The sequence below is a fragment of the Lytechinus variegatus genome, chromosome 7 (assembly GCF_018143015.1).
Source record: "Lytechinus variegatus isolate NC3 chromosome 7, Lvar_3.0, whole genome shotgun sequence".
Taxonomy (NCBI): Eukaryota; Metazoa; Echinodermata; class Echinoidea; order Temnopleuroida; family Toxopneustidae; genus Lytechinus; species Lytechinus variegatus.
Window position 1 is genome coordinate 35,654,205 of NC_054746.1, and position 17,697 is coordinate 35,671,901.

The window sequence follows — 17,697 nt, forward strand, 5'->3', positions numbered from 1 at the left end:
AAAGAGTCAAATACTGTGAATCAGGTAGACACAACTGTTAAATCCCAAACTGACATTGCAAACAGGTTTGATTGTTATTTTATGTTCATACAGGGATTGTTTTAATTGAGTTTGTTTTGCAGTTTTCTTAACCTTTATACATGTAGCCTAAAAAAAAATCATATTTACATTAAATATCTGTGAATTTGATGCAATCGTTGATTTTTTAATTAAAATTGTTGAGACAGCTCACTCTGATCTATTGCTTTTTTGGGGTTACATAAGTCAAAGTCATCGGTAAAAGCAGATACAACTGAAGCTAATTTGATTATACACAGTTAATAGAAGAGATGACAGATTAAAGGGATTTACCTGAAACGAACACATGAGAGTTTCATCTACACTCATCATTCCTCCAGCATTGTCAAACTCTCCACAGTAGTTAGGAGCTGAAAACAGCGTGACCAGCTGACGTTTTGCAAAGAACTCATACCCATCTTCCACAACCTATAAGAGAACAAAATTAAATACATGGCTTGATGCATATTTTCACTCTAAAAGTAATATATGTTTATGAATGGATCCTCTAATCCCCATAGGCACTGTACAGGTATCATCCAAATCCCATTAGGAATGGTTTTAAAGCATTCTATTATATAAGACACTTCGAGTTCATAAAATGTACTTAATAAATTGGGTGCACTTAATTCATTCCCGATAAAAAATATAATCAAGTTATTATAATGCACTTGCATAAAAACATATTAAGTATTATCTATTAGAATTTATAAGTAAACAATGATCTTTGTTTCAACATATTATTAACATCTAATATCAAAAAGGTTGAAGTCATACTTATTTTGGTCTAGACATTGGTTCCATTTCATAAAGACATGTCAAATGCACAATTTCTATAACAGGTTAACCATCAGCCAATCAAAGTAAATGATGTCAGTAGCTTTTACTGTTATTGCATAATTTTAATTATATCAAGTTAAAAAAAAAAAAAGTGGGGTCTTATGGCTCTGTATAATAATATAGGATTTGTATAGCGCACATATCCACCTTGCTAGGTGCTGAAGGCGCTCCTATATTACCCCAGCTAAGCTAGTCTACAGATTATGGTGCCACAGATTTTTGAGGAATTTCTTCCTGCTGGAACCCATTTACCTCACCTGGGTCGAGTGCAGCACAGTGTATCTATGTCGTAATTATTATAAACTATGGAAAGTCATTGGCAAATCTTAATATATCCTCAAGAAAAAGATATTTCAAGTTCAAAGATCAGCAATGAATGAGATTTCAGGCAAGAATCAAGACTCAGCATGAGATCAGCAGATATTGTGTATAAACTATATGGGGATAGCATGTAATGTGTATGAGAAAGCAATTTTGAGCGATGAGCAAAAGGAGGTGCCTTACAACTAATATGCAAGACTTGGTGTGACTGAAGGAGTATGCATTGTCTCTCTGTAAACAAAACAGACCATGCCAATTGGTCGAATAATGCACCCACAAGGATAAGTCACAAAGCTATCATGAGCAATAAGCCTAGATTTCCACAATCTAGCGAGCTGATGAGTTATGATGCTACTACTGGCTTACCGTATTTCGATTGTTTTGACTTCAATTGCACATTTAAACCATAACAGGCATCTTTAGTTTTATGAGGCAAACTTCTGTGATGTGATTATTCAGCAAAAAATATTGTGCAAACAGATACTTCTAATTACATCACATGAGTTGCATCACAAACCTAAAGCCACCTACATCTAGTTTCTCATAGTTTGTACCTGGTGGGCTCTGCAGATCAAGTCTAGATCATGTCTGTTGAGGAACTTGGTCACGATGTCATTTCCAAATGTGAAGGAGACACCACGGTCATTCTCACCCCACCCTGATACATCCTTGTCAGGATCTGACCATAACAGATCACACAGAAGACCTACAAAGAAATCACAAAAAAATCAAATTAAGATTTTTTTTCTTTATTAGCAAACCTTTTATTCCACTTAATTCACATAGCACTTATCACTTCAGTATGTCTCTTTAACATTTTACAAATACATGTACATCATTACCCTGGTCATTAGATTCTGACTTGCCCTGCACACATTTTATTCATAATGTCCACTCCTTGGGGAGTATAATGAACAGTTAGAGTGTGTTCAATGTCGGTTTCCAAATTTAAACAGCAACAGGGATTATGATTGAAAAAATTTATTACAAAATGTGGATATAATAATGAGAAACAAGTGGAATGCCTCTGGCCGTCTCACCTGCATCATGCGATTCAACATAGCAGCAGTGCTGACTTTGAAAACTACTAAACTCACACAAGATGTTCAGTGATACTTGGTTACTCTTATTTCCATGTTTTATGAATTAGACCAATACACTTACAGAGATAGGATGGTAATTCAACAAATACCCCCAATGCGGCAAAAGTTCATTGATCTCACATGACCTTTGACCTTGATCATGTGACCTCAAACTTGCACAGGATATTGAGTGATACTTGATTACTCTTATGTCCAAGTTTCTAAAGTCAGATCAATAAACTTGCAAAGTTATGATGGTAATTCAACAGATACCCCCATTATGGCCAAAGTTCATTGACCTTTGACCTTGGTCATGTGCCCTAAAATGCGCACAGGATGTTCAGTGATACTTGATTACTCTTATGTCCAAGTTTTATGAACTAGACCAACATACTTCCAAAGTTATGATGGTAATTCAACAAATACCCCCAATTCGGCCAAAGTTCATTGACCCTAAATGACCTTTGACCTTGATCATGTGACCTGAAACTTGCACAGGATGTTCAGTGATACTTGATTACTATTATGTCCAAGTTTCATGAATCAGATCCAAAAACTTTTAAAGTTTTAATTGTAATTCAACAGATACCCCCAAATCGGCCAAAGTTCATTGACCCTAAATGACCTTTGACCTTGGTCATGTGACGTGAAACTCATGCAGGATGTTTGGTGATACTTGATTAACCTTATGTCCAAGTTTAATGAACTAGGTCCATATATTTTCTAAGTTATGATGACATTTCAACAAGTGGAATGCCTCTGGCCGTCTCACCTGCATCACGCGGTTCAATATAGCAGCAGTGCTGACTTTGAATACTACTCTAACTCGCACAAGATGTTCAGTGATACATGGTTACTCTTATGTCCACTTTTTATGAACTAGACCAATAAACTTACAGAGATTCACCAAAAAACCCCAACATGGCCAAAGTTCATTGACCTTACATGACCTTGGTCATGTGACCTGAAACGCGCACAGGATGTTCAGTGATACTTGATTACTCTAATGTCCAAGTTTAATGAACTAGACCAATAAACTTTCAAAGTTATGATGGTAATTCAACAGATACACCCAATTCGGCCAAAGTTCATTGACCTTTGACCTTGGCCATGTGACCTGAAACGTGCACAGGATGTTCAGTGATACTTGATTACTCTAATGTCCAAGTTTAATGAACTAGACCAATAAACTATCAAAGTTATGATGGTAATTCAACAGATACCCCTGATTCGGCCAAAGTTCATTGACCCTTAATGACCTTAATCATGAGACCTGAAACTTGCACAAAATTTTCAGTGATGCTTGATTACTATTATGTCCAAGTTTCATGAATCAGATCCATAAACTTTCAAAGTTATGATGGGAATTCAACAGATATCCCCAATTCGGCCAAAGTTCATTGACCCTAAATGACCTTTGACCTTGGTCATGTGACGTGAAACTCATGCAGGATGTTTAGTGATACTTGATTAACCTTATGTCCAAGTTTCATGAACTAGGTCCATATATTTTCTAAGTTATGATGACATTTCAAAAACTTAACCACAGGTTAAGATTTCGATGTTGATTCCTCCAACATGGTCTAAGTTCATTGACCCTAAATGACCTTTGACCTTGGTCATGTGACATGAAACTCTAATAGGATGTTCAGTAATACTTGATTAACCTTATGGCCAAGTTTCATGAACTAGGTCCATATACTTTCTAAGTTATGATGTCATTTCAAAAACTTAACCTCAGGTTAAGATTTGATGTTGACGCCGCCGCCGCCGTCGCCGCCGCCGTCGGAAAAGCGGCGCCTATAGTCTCACTTTGCTTCGCAGGTGAGACAAAAACTTAACCTCAGGTTAAGATTTTGATGTTGATTCCCCCAACATGGTCTAAGTTCATTGACCCTAAATGACCTTTGACCTTGGTCATGTGACATGAAACTCTAACAGGATGTTCAGTAATACTTGATTAACCTTATGGCCAAGTTTCATGAACTAGGTCCATATACTTTCTAAGTTATGATGTCATTTCAAAAACTTAACCTTAGGTTAAGATTTGATGTTGACGCCGCCACCGCCGCCGTCGGAAAAGCGGCGCCTATAGTCTCACTCTGCTATGCAGGTGAGACAACAAACGGTATGTTCAGTGTCCTCTACTGTATTCTCGGTCTTAAAAGTAAACGTCTTTCAAATCATGATTCAGAGGAAATTTAAACGTCAAAAGATGCATTTGTAAACGCGATCATCAGCTCAAATTTTACGACCTTGAGCATCACAAATGCAACATTGAACACAATTGAGTTTTGAAACGTCTTTAAATTTACTCTTGCAGTGGAAGCCTACACAAACAGGTGCCAGAACTGACCAATAGTTTAATCATGTGAACATAATATCACATGAAAATAAATGTATTTAACACAGACATAAAATCAGCTGTTTCCAACCCCCTAATGATACACATGTGTGTACACTACTCAATTCATTCCAAACCAAAACTAACCCGTCTCTAATTTTAGGTTTACACACTCTTCATTGAGTAGTTCCTGGCTCTTGTAAATAGCATTCAGATACTTCCCTATCACACCGACAACAATAGATGGCTCTCCATCAGACCTAGTCTGATCAAACTTTTGATTTAGACCAGTTAGTAAGTCCTCATTGATATGTATCTTGAGATGTATGAAACCCCATGCTAATCAGAGTGGGGGAATTCACACTTGAGTATGGAATATGACCTTACATTCAATCGGCATGCACATTTTTTATTCCTTGTTTGAATTGAGTGTGATATGTTGTCATGAATGTATCCTTCCCAGCCAAAACCAGAGTGAGTGCATCTACATCTGAGAATTAGCTAGATAATTGACCAAATAGAACCCTACTTCGAAAAAAATCATCCTAAGTTGACTCGTTATTGTTATCTAAAAAGAGGAATACAACAAAACAGCCTGCTACATAGCATCTTCATTAGAAATAACCCGGCGACAATTCAAGGGCCCGTTGCGGAAAGAGTTACGTTCAACCGCAACTCAACAAATCAAGCACAAGACCAAAATAATAGCATTTCATTTGTTGAAAATCAAGTTGAGTTGTGTTTGATTGCAACTCTGTCTGCAACGGTCCCAGATTGAGTAATTTGCCTGATCAGAAAGGGCAGGATGAAATGAAAACTCTGGCTGATGGAAACGAGCATCCTGTCAGTATTAGACATTATGTAATGACTCATTACATAGACACAGGATGTGCATCATGTATTGCGGTGGAATGAGCTGGGAGGTGACGGCTTCAGGGAAATAGACTTAATAAGGAAGGCTAAAATACACTATTTTAATATGGTAGATATTCCCGTCCCATGCACTGGTAGTGAGATTTAAGTAATGTACATGTATGCGTATCGTTGTATATGTAATCTGAAGATTAAAGCATAATCTAAACCTTGATCTTTCTGGAGTAAACAAGTCTCAATTTCCATGAATTCCTTCAAAGGGAGGCGTAACATAAAAAGGAAATGGTGTATTTCCTGAATAATCATATAGCTTCACAATTCCAGTGTTAAAGAAAGGGATTCTACATGTAAGTCTATGTTTTTCCCCTCCCCCTCCCCCTTTTCATATCCTTTCTGTAATAATTTTAGATAAGCAACTTTTTCATGAAACCTTCATTATCATATCTCTGCGAAAAGAGCACAAAAGGGTATAAAAAGCATAGTCATCTCTGCTAGCTAAAAAGAATCAAATCTATTGTTGCTTTAGATAGATAAAAGATATGCTCTATCAATTATGTATTTCCATTCAGTTTACCTGGATTCAAATATCTAGCCATGACAATGAGCAAAATCACAAAAAAGTCAGAATTTTTTATGTGAATAACATGCTTCAGGTATTAAAAATACAAGCTCATGAGCAAAACAGTTATCTGTAAGAAATCTAAAGGTATCGTAACTCCATTTGATTATTTCATGACTATGTACATCATAGATATAGATACCGATGTATGTGTACTGTCATAGCCTCTACATGTACCTACACAATAACAATCATAATATGCTTTACCTCTGCATAGCTCTAAGAATTTTTGATTTTTTAAAATTTATTTTTTTTTTTTGGGGGGGAGGGGGAGTGGGTGCTTTGCCTTAAAAGTATTTTGGAAAAACCATTACCTGTTTCTGGGACATCAGTTGGTCTCATTATTCTCCTGATTTGTTCCATACTCTGTAGATCAGGTGACAGACCTGAGAAATAGCAGAACAAATCACATGATCATAACAAGTCACATGACAATATAGCTGTAGTACTGAAAGTCTAATTTGATCATTGACAACAAAATATCATAATCAAGTGAAGAACAATGAAATTATAAAAAGTTAAGGACAGGGATTTTCATTCTTATGCTTTTGGTTCAGATAGAGGTGTAGATTAAGTATAGGGATTGTTTAAAAAAAACAATCATCAATAACAAACGCTATAAGTTATATAAAAATATCTTTTTGGCCAATCAAATGATATGGTTTCAGAAGTTAATGATGATAATGTCTAATTAATTTCTAGGTTTGATGGAACATGGTCTATAACTTGGGATGTAGAGTGTACATGCATGTATACAAACCTCCATGACAGCAGAAAATTTTCTCATCTACAATGGCAGCCACAGGCAAGCAGTTGAAGCAGTCTGTAAATGTTTTCCAGATTTTGATGTTGTACCTCCTCTTACCTGAAAATGAATATTTCAAAAAGATTTTTAAAAGCACATAAAATGTTTTGCATCAATAGCATGCAGACTGTATATACTATCCAATGTACAGAAAAGTACACAATTACATGTACATGTGCTGTACAAATTGTACAGTAACAACAAAGGTAGTGAAACCGAAACCTGAATTAAAAAAGAATTATAGTGCACATACATGTACATTGCATGAATTATGAATACTCTATCTGGGACAATATAATTTTTTTTTAAACAAACAAATTACCATTGGTTATTCTTCTTCATGTACATGTAGCAAAAAACATTGTGTGCCAGTTGCTGAATTAAGTGATTTTGTCTCAAATTTTTAAACAAGCTATATTTTCATGATGAGAATGCTCTGAGGCAATGAGATGCCTAATTTCAACAGCTCATTCATGAATTGTAACAGGATTTATGAAACAGGGAATAGGTTGCATAACACATACTGTAGATCCTTCCACACTACTTAAAATGTCATTAGATCATTTGTTAAAAGTTGTGTTCCCAAATCAATAAATGCAAATTTTATGCAAATTTTATAATGCAAATTTTATGCTAATTCAAGTCATCCCAGTTATGATATATCCTCATTATCTAATTTATCATCCATACATGTGTATGTACATGTTTGAAAGTATGAAATCATGATATTAATAATGTCCACCAATCCAATGATTGATAAAGTACATATTTTTTAACAAGGAAATGAATATAATGCTATTCAATCAACATGATGGCATACAACATCATACAGGATGTTCTTGTTTATTTAACCATTTTCCCCTTTTGCACAAAAATATGTACACATGTAATTTGTACCTCAACAACAGCAATTATTGTAAATCTTACTACATTGTATTTGCTTAAGAAGACTGAAGGGGCGATTAGTTACTTGGCAATGAATGTATTCAGCTTTGATGTATTCCATATGTTGTCATGATGCATGATGAACATACTGTACATGTACAAGACATGTGATTTATTTTCTTGATTATCTACATACATACATTTGGAGGATATATGAATATTCTTTTCAATACTTTACATATGTACTGAAATTAACAAAGTCTCAGTGACAAGTGGAAAACATGTTCGAGTAAAGCATCAAAACTGAGACCAAACTTGCCATCAGCTTGAAGAGAAAAATGTAAGAAAAAAAAGAGTGAATTTGAAATTCTATCTCTGATCTGGAAATAGGTCGGACACAACTACATGTAACTAGTTGTAATCAATATTTTACAGGTTTTGCAAGGAGCTCCAGGAGTGGGTAAAGTTTAAAAAAATCATTGTCAGTGTTCAACTTCTTTTCATTAAGAAAGAATATTATTAATTAAATAAAGTTAATTGTTGATTGCAAAGGATAACCCTCCAGATGTTTGTAATTATTGCATGTGACTATTATCAAAATAACTGTCTGTTGTCTAAGATACAGTACAAGTTAGCTCAATTTTCCAAGATATACAATTAATTTAATGAAATAACCTTGGCTTTATTCATGTTTGTTCAATAGCAAAACAGATGTCCATAAAAAGTTTGGCAACAGGCACTTTCTGGAAATAAAATGAAAATATGATAAAACCCGCAATGAATTATACATTTTCAAAAACTGAAAAGGGAATTTGGCAACATCATACATGTACATTGTACCTCTTTTAACAGAAAGCTAATATCTGCATGGTATATTGATCAATACCAAATAAATTGATCCATGAATCACACTTGCCTTTAATGGATTTTATAGTCTCATGATCATTGTAACATGAATATTGATCAAATAGAAACATCCTGAACGGAACTACGTATCAGGATGCATGAAGAATGAGAAAAAAGTGCTTTTTGAAGGAAATACTGTTAATTTGAACATGACCTCTAAACATACAAAACATGAACCCTGCATTATCAAATGCTGCTATACTGTACACGCATTGATTGATGAAAAAAAAATCTTCAGATAAATGTACAGGGGACAATACCTTGTTTAATGAAAGCTATAATGCATGTACATCTAGGTTAATCATAATAATAACAATGACTTATCTATCCAGGGTAGTGACTTCAGCTCTCATGATCTGTTCAGCCTACAGGCCTGAATTTTACATAATATTTTATACATTTTGCGCCTGGCCAGAAGGCAGAGGATAGGCCTACCATTTTTATTCTATGGTATGACTTGACCAGGGGGATTGAACCAACAACCTCCTGTTCATGAGGCATAACCTCTAATTGAGCCATCACAACTGATTAATGCTGGCACATTATGAACAATTATTAAAATTATCAATAACAATAGGTAACTTTCAATCATTATAATCATCATCATTCATTTTAGTCAGCATTTTCCCCTAATAAATGGTTACTGCCTCTCACGCCATGATGACATTCCCTCTTTCCACTTCTTTTTGTCTTAAAAATCATCCTACAATGTACATGTAGTTTGTACTTTGGACCTGGGAACCTGTTTTTCCTCTTCTATTTTTCTTGCTTTGGAAAATCTATGGTGTTAGACCGAACCTCACCACCCGCCCCAGCTACGAGCTTGCCCATCCATCTCGAACCACTTCACCCCCTGTTTGTACTCACATTCATCGTAGAAGCCGTAGATTCGGTTAATGCTGGCACATTCATGGTTGCCTCTCAAGAGGAAGAAGTTCTCTGGGTACTTGATCTTGTAGGATAGGAGAAGACAAACTGTTTCCAAGGATTGCTTCCCTCTGTCCACATAGTCACCCAAGAATAGGTAGTTGGAATCGGGTGGGAAACCACCATACTCAAATAACCTAAGGAGATCTGTGTACTGACCATGAATGTCACCTGTGCAGGATGAAAAAAAATCAGAAACTTTATTCGTTTACGCATATTCAAAGCTTTGATAAAACGGCCATTTATGTGAATTATTCCAAAGTATCATAACTTAACATTCCAATCTTAAAAAAAAAGTGCAACAGCCAATATCTAAATAAAGCTAAATGGAAGATTCAATTGTAGAAATACAGAAGGTCGATAAAACACTTAGTAACAAAACTATTCCTTTGTAAATAATCATTATTAGCCACAGTCTACATATAAATGAGAAAGATTGTTTGGAAACCTGTCATACTGTTAAAGGAAAAGACAGTAGTTGCAGCAGACAACTATTTCATGAGAAAGAAAGTCTTTTAAATCAAGGTTTAATTGTCAAAATATGATCCTACATCTACATGTAGATCTGGTACATTAATGTAAACTTATCTTTGTAAAATCATGAAATCTTAGCTAAAATTGACAATTCTGATGTTCACTTACACAAAAAAGATGTGGGACAGTGTATCAATATTGCTTTGAAAAAACCCCAGACATTTGATGGAATTCCTTGCTTATTTTGCTAATTTCTCAGAAATTACGCATTTTCTTCCATGGCTATTTACCTATTTACACTTTGTGGTAATTTCATTGGATTCCATTCGAACTCATTTTGAAATCCTTACCACAACTGGTACTTATCTTTAATCATCAGAAAGTCAAAACTTGACTTGCAAAGTAGCATTCCACACTACTCATATCCTCAAATAAAGTCTATCAAAAGTCGTGTGCAACTGCACAAGTTACAGCTTTATCACATGACATGCATATAGGGGACATCAAGGATAGAGCATGAAAGGGCACAACTCATCACAGCAATGGATTGTTTATAGTTTCTTGTCAGCTCAGTTATTTCTTTGCATCCTTAGTACTAGAGTAAATCTATGCAGGCATTACCAAGCAATGATCACAACCATTTGACCTGCTTATGAACTGGAATCTGTAGGCCTATATGTATGTGTAGTCTACAGAGAATATATATCTACAAATGTACAGATGTAGAACAAAATCTTAATCATGTACAATTTAAATGCTTCGAATCACTTTCCACCATAATTATCCAAAATAAGCAAAATCCATGTCAGGAATATCAATTACTAGCACTGAATCAATACATGTATGTGTGACATTTGACAAAAGACAGTAGAAATTAATTGTTTTAAAGGTCAAGTCCATCCCAGAAAAATGTTTATTTGAATAAATAGAGAAAAATCAATTGAGCATAACACTGAAAATTTCATCAAAATCAGATGTAAAATATAGAAAGTTACATGGCATTTTAAATTTCGCTTATTTTTCACAAAACAGTGATATATGCACAACTCAGTGTCATGCAAATGAGTCAGTCGATGTCCATCACTCACTATTTTTGTTTTTTATTGTTTGAATTATACAATATTTCATTTTTTTAAAGATTTGACAATAGGATCAAATTGACTGAACCATACTAATTCCACATGTTCTGGGAGGAATCAATCGTTGTTTCACTTGACAATGAGAAGAATATTACATGTAGGATATTTCATATTCTAATAGAAATTGTGAGTGGATGACGTCATCAGTGTCCTCATTTGCATACCGACCAGGATGTGCATATAAAACTGTTTTGTGAAATTAAGCGAAACTTGTCATAACTTTCTTATTTTACGTCCGATTTTGATGAAATTTTCAGTGTTACATGTATGCTTGTTAGATTTTTCTCTTTTTATTCAAATCAACTTTTTGTTGGGGTGGAGTTGTCCTTTAAGCAGTGGCAAAAACAGTTATTTTCTGACTGGTTGCCAACACAACACAAGACAGAAGGAGAAGAAGTTTAGCGCTTTACCCCAAAACCCAAATATACGGACAACCAGACGCTGGTGATTGTAAGTCAACGAACAGATACATACATCATACAGAAAGAAATGATAATATGGGTTGTGATGCAGCCGTTCTGACTCTAGCCTTGTAATCAGAGAGTCGTGTATTTGAATCTCACTGTGGCCTAGCCTTCTTTGTCAAGGTGTCAATCCACATTTTGCCACTCTCCACCCAGGTGCAGTTAAAGAGAAACCCAGTAGGTTGTACACCTAACAGTGTTTGCAATACATGTATGTAGCAACTGAATCTTCAAACTCTTAATTGAATTAAAGGGAGAAGGGAAATTGCAACATTTTGTGCTGGCAAGTCATGATCCCATGACTGGGGAATAAGCCCTGTAACGTGCTTTAAAAGAAACATCATTCAATGTAAAGCACTTTACATACAGTGCATTTATCAAAAGCTTTTATTAGATTTAGAAAACGAGAAAAGACCTAGATTGTTTGCTTTGAAAATGTGAAGCTGTCCCCTTTATTCTCAATATGACACAGAGTAGAAACATACAGCAGCCTTGCAGCTCTGTAGTCCAATAACATAAAACAATGCTTGTTTAGTTGCATGTATACTATACACCATTTGGGTGAAATTATAGATCAATTTCTACAAAACATGATTACTCTTGCATTGTAATACCAGTATCTGACCTAATTTTGCTCGTGCATGTATAATCAAAACTGTAATTAAATTAAAGCTTTCATGTATCTTACAATGCTTCATTAAACATGTATGTGTCATCACAGGTATTTAGGCAGGTTGTACACGTAAGCCTATCTACATTATGTATATTATAGGTCCATCCATTCTGCACCTGCAAAGCCAATGGCAAAACCAATGCAGTGAGCTTCGCTATCACGCTATCTGTATAGCATGTACAGTACAGGCATAGAGCGGCAAACGAGATTTGCTTGATATTTGAATTGGTATGTGGCTGGTATGCTGTGTGTGACAGTAGGAGCCCTGGAATGCGTGCATCATCCACAGCACCCCCAGGGTTGCACTACATTCATCCAGAACGTGTAGTTCTACCAAAGCCTATTGGTATATGGTTGATTTGTGTGAACAGGCTGTGAGTTGATGACAGTGAGAATTTCTTGTCTTGTCGGCCTTGGGCAAGTTCGCACTAAATCTCATTAACATGATTGTATTATCATGCATGTTCGAATGAACATACATGTACTTGCAGAGAATGATACAACACAAGCATGCACTCGATATGAATCTTATCATGTTTTAATAATAAAAAAAATGTTGGTCTATAGTAATATTTTTTTTCATATCAGTTTATTCATGACTATTTTTTACATGTAAGGCCTACAGTATGTACTTTCGTTCAAATGTCTTGCAAAGTTCAATGTTTTTAAGGCCAACAACTTTGGTAAAAAACTGATACACATGTAGCCGGTCTACACAACAGGAACGGGGACAGTAAATAATAATTAATTTGTATAATTAGCAAAAATAAATCCATGGCATTGAATCGTGTACTGTACATGTACTTAGGAGTTTTGTGTAAAAGATCATGCCTGGCCAAGGCAGAAATCATGAATACTATTGGGCCTTGACAAAAGTCAAACAAAAGTCAAACATGGTGCACCATACAGGTTCAGTCACAACTCAATTTACAAACCACAGCTCCAGAAAGATTTTATTTTGCGTTTGCATACAGGCCTCCATGTACTTGCATGCATGTGCTGTATTCTCAAGGTACACAGTGTAACAGTAACACACTGTATTGTCAACAACAACAAACCACCCAGGGACAGATCAATCAATACCTTTTGTAAAATTCTCCCACTGATACAGTTCTCACACCCTTGATGTGTACATTGAATGTTCCCAGCATTAGCCTTGTATTCACAACATACATGTATACAAAACTTGAAACTGGCTTATTTTTAAAACAAAACTACATGCATTTCAACTTGCAATGACTGCAGACAGATTCATAGTTTCATAGTTTTATTGAAGTATTGTCATTTGTGGCCAATGCATTGCCTATTCAGAAACTATATCTACATGTACCTACTTGTACATATGCTTGAATTTGAAAGTGGTTCAAATCAGTTGCCATGCTCAAATATCACAATTTCGGTACCGGTAATTCAATACCTAGATACATTACAGTTCATATTCTATGAAATACCGGTAATCAAAATAACAATTGTACAGAATATTGTACCTGTGACTAGTACATGTACCTGTATACATTGTAGAGCCTACATTAGGTAAAACCAAGGAGTTACCTTGGTAAAACCTATATTTTCAAATGCACTATAGGCCTACATAGTACATACATGATGAACTACATCACTTTATCAGTTACAAATGCATATGTGGTCTCCAGTTTTGCTATAAACATTCCTAATACTAGTATAACATGTACACATGAATATCCGTAACTGAAAATAAATTATCACGTACAATGTATCCTGGATAACGTACATATACATACATATGTACGTCATATCAGTTCATCTATTCTAATAGGCCTTCAGGCTAAAAAAAAATAAAGGTGTATCATACTAATCATAATTATTCATTGGAAGTGTACCAAGGCCTATTTGGAAATATCTCCTGAAAGTACAATGAACTACCGTACATGTAGGATGGGGGGGGGGGGGGGGTCAGGTGTCCAAACAGGCGGACACTTCAAAAGCGAAAGAAATAGTGAGTGAGTGACATCATCGAGTCTCTCTTTTGGATGTATCTAGCTCGTTCATCAATTTTGTTAAAAATAAGCGAAACTTTGAAATGTCATACTTTCTTATTTTGAATCCGATTTTGATAAGATTTTCAGCATTGTGCTTGTCTGATTTTTCTCTTTTGATTCAAATCAACATTTTTCTGAGGTGGACTTGACCTTTAAAATCGATAATAACTGGTAGGCTACATGTTAAGATACATGTACACCATTAAGCGCCCCCCCCTTCCCCAGTCTGCAGGCACAGACCCTGATTGAAACTTTGATCAACAAGTGTGTCTCCACACAAAGACTAGCACATACAAAACTTGCTGTTGAGCAAGAGGGCCTTCAGTACACAAGGCATGAGTAGGGTGCAATTCAGACCCTTTACGCAATTGAAGGGTTTGCCCAGCAGACTACCCCCCCCCCCTCCATTGCTGTACAAATTGGTCTCAGACCATTTTACAAGCATGGGAAGAAAATATCAGGATATAACATTTGAGCCTTCAGCCTTCTCATATCTATATCAATCTAAAAATATAACTTGGAACTTCTTTGAAGGGCTCATCAATCATGGACAGTAATAACATTAGAGATTACAGAATAGTAGAAGTAAATCTGATCAAATACACTGTAAACAAATGGTCAAACAAAAATGAATCAATGAAAAATAGTGCCTGATTCAATCGCAACACAAGATAGTTGGTCTGACATGTACAGTACAGTACATGTACACGACCCTTGATGTCCAAAAACTTGAGAATCAAATCAAGATCTCAATTGCCTACATACATGATGTATGTATTATTCGTACATCGACAACATGTGCATTGATTACAACTCAGGTTTACATGTACATTAGTTGCTACTTAACATACAAACATGTTGTTATGTAGAATTTTGAGACATTCTGTAGCACTATACTCAACAGGGATATCATACACTGTATGATAACATTATACACTGGCGTACAAATGGGGGGGGGGGCTTAGGGGGCTCAAGTTTTCATGACCAAGGGAAAAAAAGAGGAAAAAAGGGGAAAAAAGGAGAGAAAAGGCTGAAATATGATATCATTTTCTGAATATCTGACAAACTATCACGAAATTTGATTTTTGTAATAAAAATGTCAAAATGTTTGCTCGCTCGCTTCGCTCACAATTTTCTATAAATCTTATATGTGATACATCATACATGTATCTATACTATAATGTACATGTATCCCCTCAAAAATTTTGGCTTATTACTCCACTGTAAGGTAATGAAGTTGCCTGCTTTCAGTTCAAAAACAAATCAAGTACATGTATACCCTAAAAGTGAAATAGCACAATATACATGTACTGCAGAATCTTGATGAAAAAAAATATTTTATGCACTCCAAAAGTCAGGTTTTATGTTTGCTTTTGGACTTACATACATATACATGTATGATTTGAACATAATAAATGTGCATGAACAAACAGTATAATAATGTAGTACAAACAGCCAGCTGTAATATCCCAAAATAAGTCAATGATTCAGAATAATCATCAAACACTTTCCTGGTTCCTTCAATACAGTCATTGATACTATCTGAGTAGCTGTATACCACTTTTAATATTCTCATGAATTAATTTAATCTTTTCCACTTCATCATCCACTTTAAATCTCACAAGGATGTGACAAATAGACTCTGAAGAAATCACATACACACTATAGCTAGGAATTACTTTACTTGGCAGCATTTATGATTTATAGAGAAAAGGTTTCAACTATTCCTTTGTTTTAAAAAATGCTCCAAAGGAAACTTTTTGAAGCAGTTATTAAAAAAAAGTGGAGCAAATTTTGATGCAATAAAAATTATTCCTTGAATACATGTACATGTAGATGAGGGCTAAACTCTCTTGTAAATATACTACTATAGTTCATCATGTCCCAATGTCCTCTAATAATATACATGTAACATATATATTACATGTAAATTACATGCAGAATCTTTTCTTTTTCTTAACTTTGATTAAGTATGAACAGAGGTGTCTCATTTGGCTTTAATTTCCCTTCCAATAAAGTAAAAACCTCTACCTGGATACCACTAAACCTGACTAAACATATTTCAATTCAAATAATCTTTTCATGCAAATGCTCAGTTTTTATATCAATTTGGTTTATTAAGATTTGATGAAGATTTTATAAATACAACAAACTCAGTTGGTTTCAATTGACAACAGACCTTTTAATACAATATATCAAAAAATTCATAGTCCAACTCAAGTTGTCACTGTTATACTTACATGTAGAAATCCTTTTTTAGAGAAAATTTCTGAAATCAAGATGAATTGTTTTGTTATCAGATCAGCTACATGTAAAACCAAGTTCTAAGAAAGATGAAACTTGTGAATTACACCTGTACATGTACAAGTATATTAAAAAAAGATGAAAATCAAATATGCTGAGAATTACTGACAATAAAGAGTGTATATGGACACATGTACATTGTACACTAATAATGTTTTGGAAAAAAAAACTTATCTAGTAATACAATAAATAAGATTGATTTTCTATTTGCTCTTTACACGTCGGTAAAGCGCTGAGATATGTTTATTGTGAAGAGCGCTACAGTACATGTTAATACCAATATTGCATTGCATTGTAAATATACTGTTAAGTTTGAGACATACTTACCACATATTTTAAGAGGAGCTTCTAATTCTAATAAGATTGGTTGGCTAAGGAATATTTCTCTTGATTTGACACACAGACCTCTTACTTCTGCTTCTGTTAGATTAACTGTTTTGTATGGTTTACCTCTTGCTGTATTTGAAAAAGACAGAAAACAAAATGGAAATGTTATTTGGTAAACAACACAGGTTACACAGCTATAATAGGCTTTCAACTACCAGTATTCATTTGGAACCAGAAAATGATGATGAAACTAATGAGGATGACGATGATAATATGATGATGAAGAAGGGGATGATGGTTATGATGATGATTATAATTAATGTTGAGAATGATGATGAATGATAACAATGATTATGAAACTGTTGATGATGATGATGCAGATGGTGTCTGAAGAGGAAAAATACTGGATAATGGTGGTGGAGATGACACTGATGAGTATATAGGGAGGACTGATCAGAGAAATTGAAGTTCCACTTCCCTGGACTGATGATGATGATGTTGATGATACACTGTAGTTTGATAAAACTTGCCCTGTGCTCAGTTCTGTCAGGTAAACACTCCTAGCAACCTGTGATCTTTATTTCAGGGGGAAATTAATACATTGATCTGTCTGTCACTTCACCTGAATCAAATCCAAAA

At 34.9% G+C, this 17,697-nt stretch overlaps 1 protein-coding gene across 1 annotated transcript in view; it reads right to left on the reverse strand.

The window, feature by feature from the left end:
* Window positions 1–17,697, reverse strand: part of LOC121419133 (serine/threonine-protein phosphatase PP1-beta catalytic subunit) — a 28,669-nt gene that overhangs the window by 5,114 nt on the left and 5,858 nt on the right. Inside the window, exons 2-7 of the mRNA XM_041613453.1 lie at window positions 17,059–17,187; window positions 9,600–9,830; window positions 6,897–7,001; window positions 6,451–6,522; window positions 1,773–1,924; window positions 352–486 (exon numbers count right to left, since the gene is read on the reverse strand). Of these exons, the coding sequence (XP_041469387.1) occupies window positions 352–486; window positions 1,773–1,924; window positions 6,451–6,522; window positions 6,897–7,001; window positions 9,600–9,830; window positions 17,059–17,187 (824 nt within the window). The remainder of the gene's footprint in view (window positions 1–351; window positions 487–1,772; window positions 1,925–6,450; window positions 6,523–6,896; window positions 7,002–9,599; window positions 9,831–17,058; window positions 17,188–17,697) is intronic.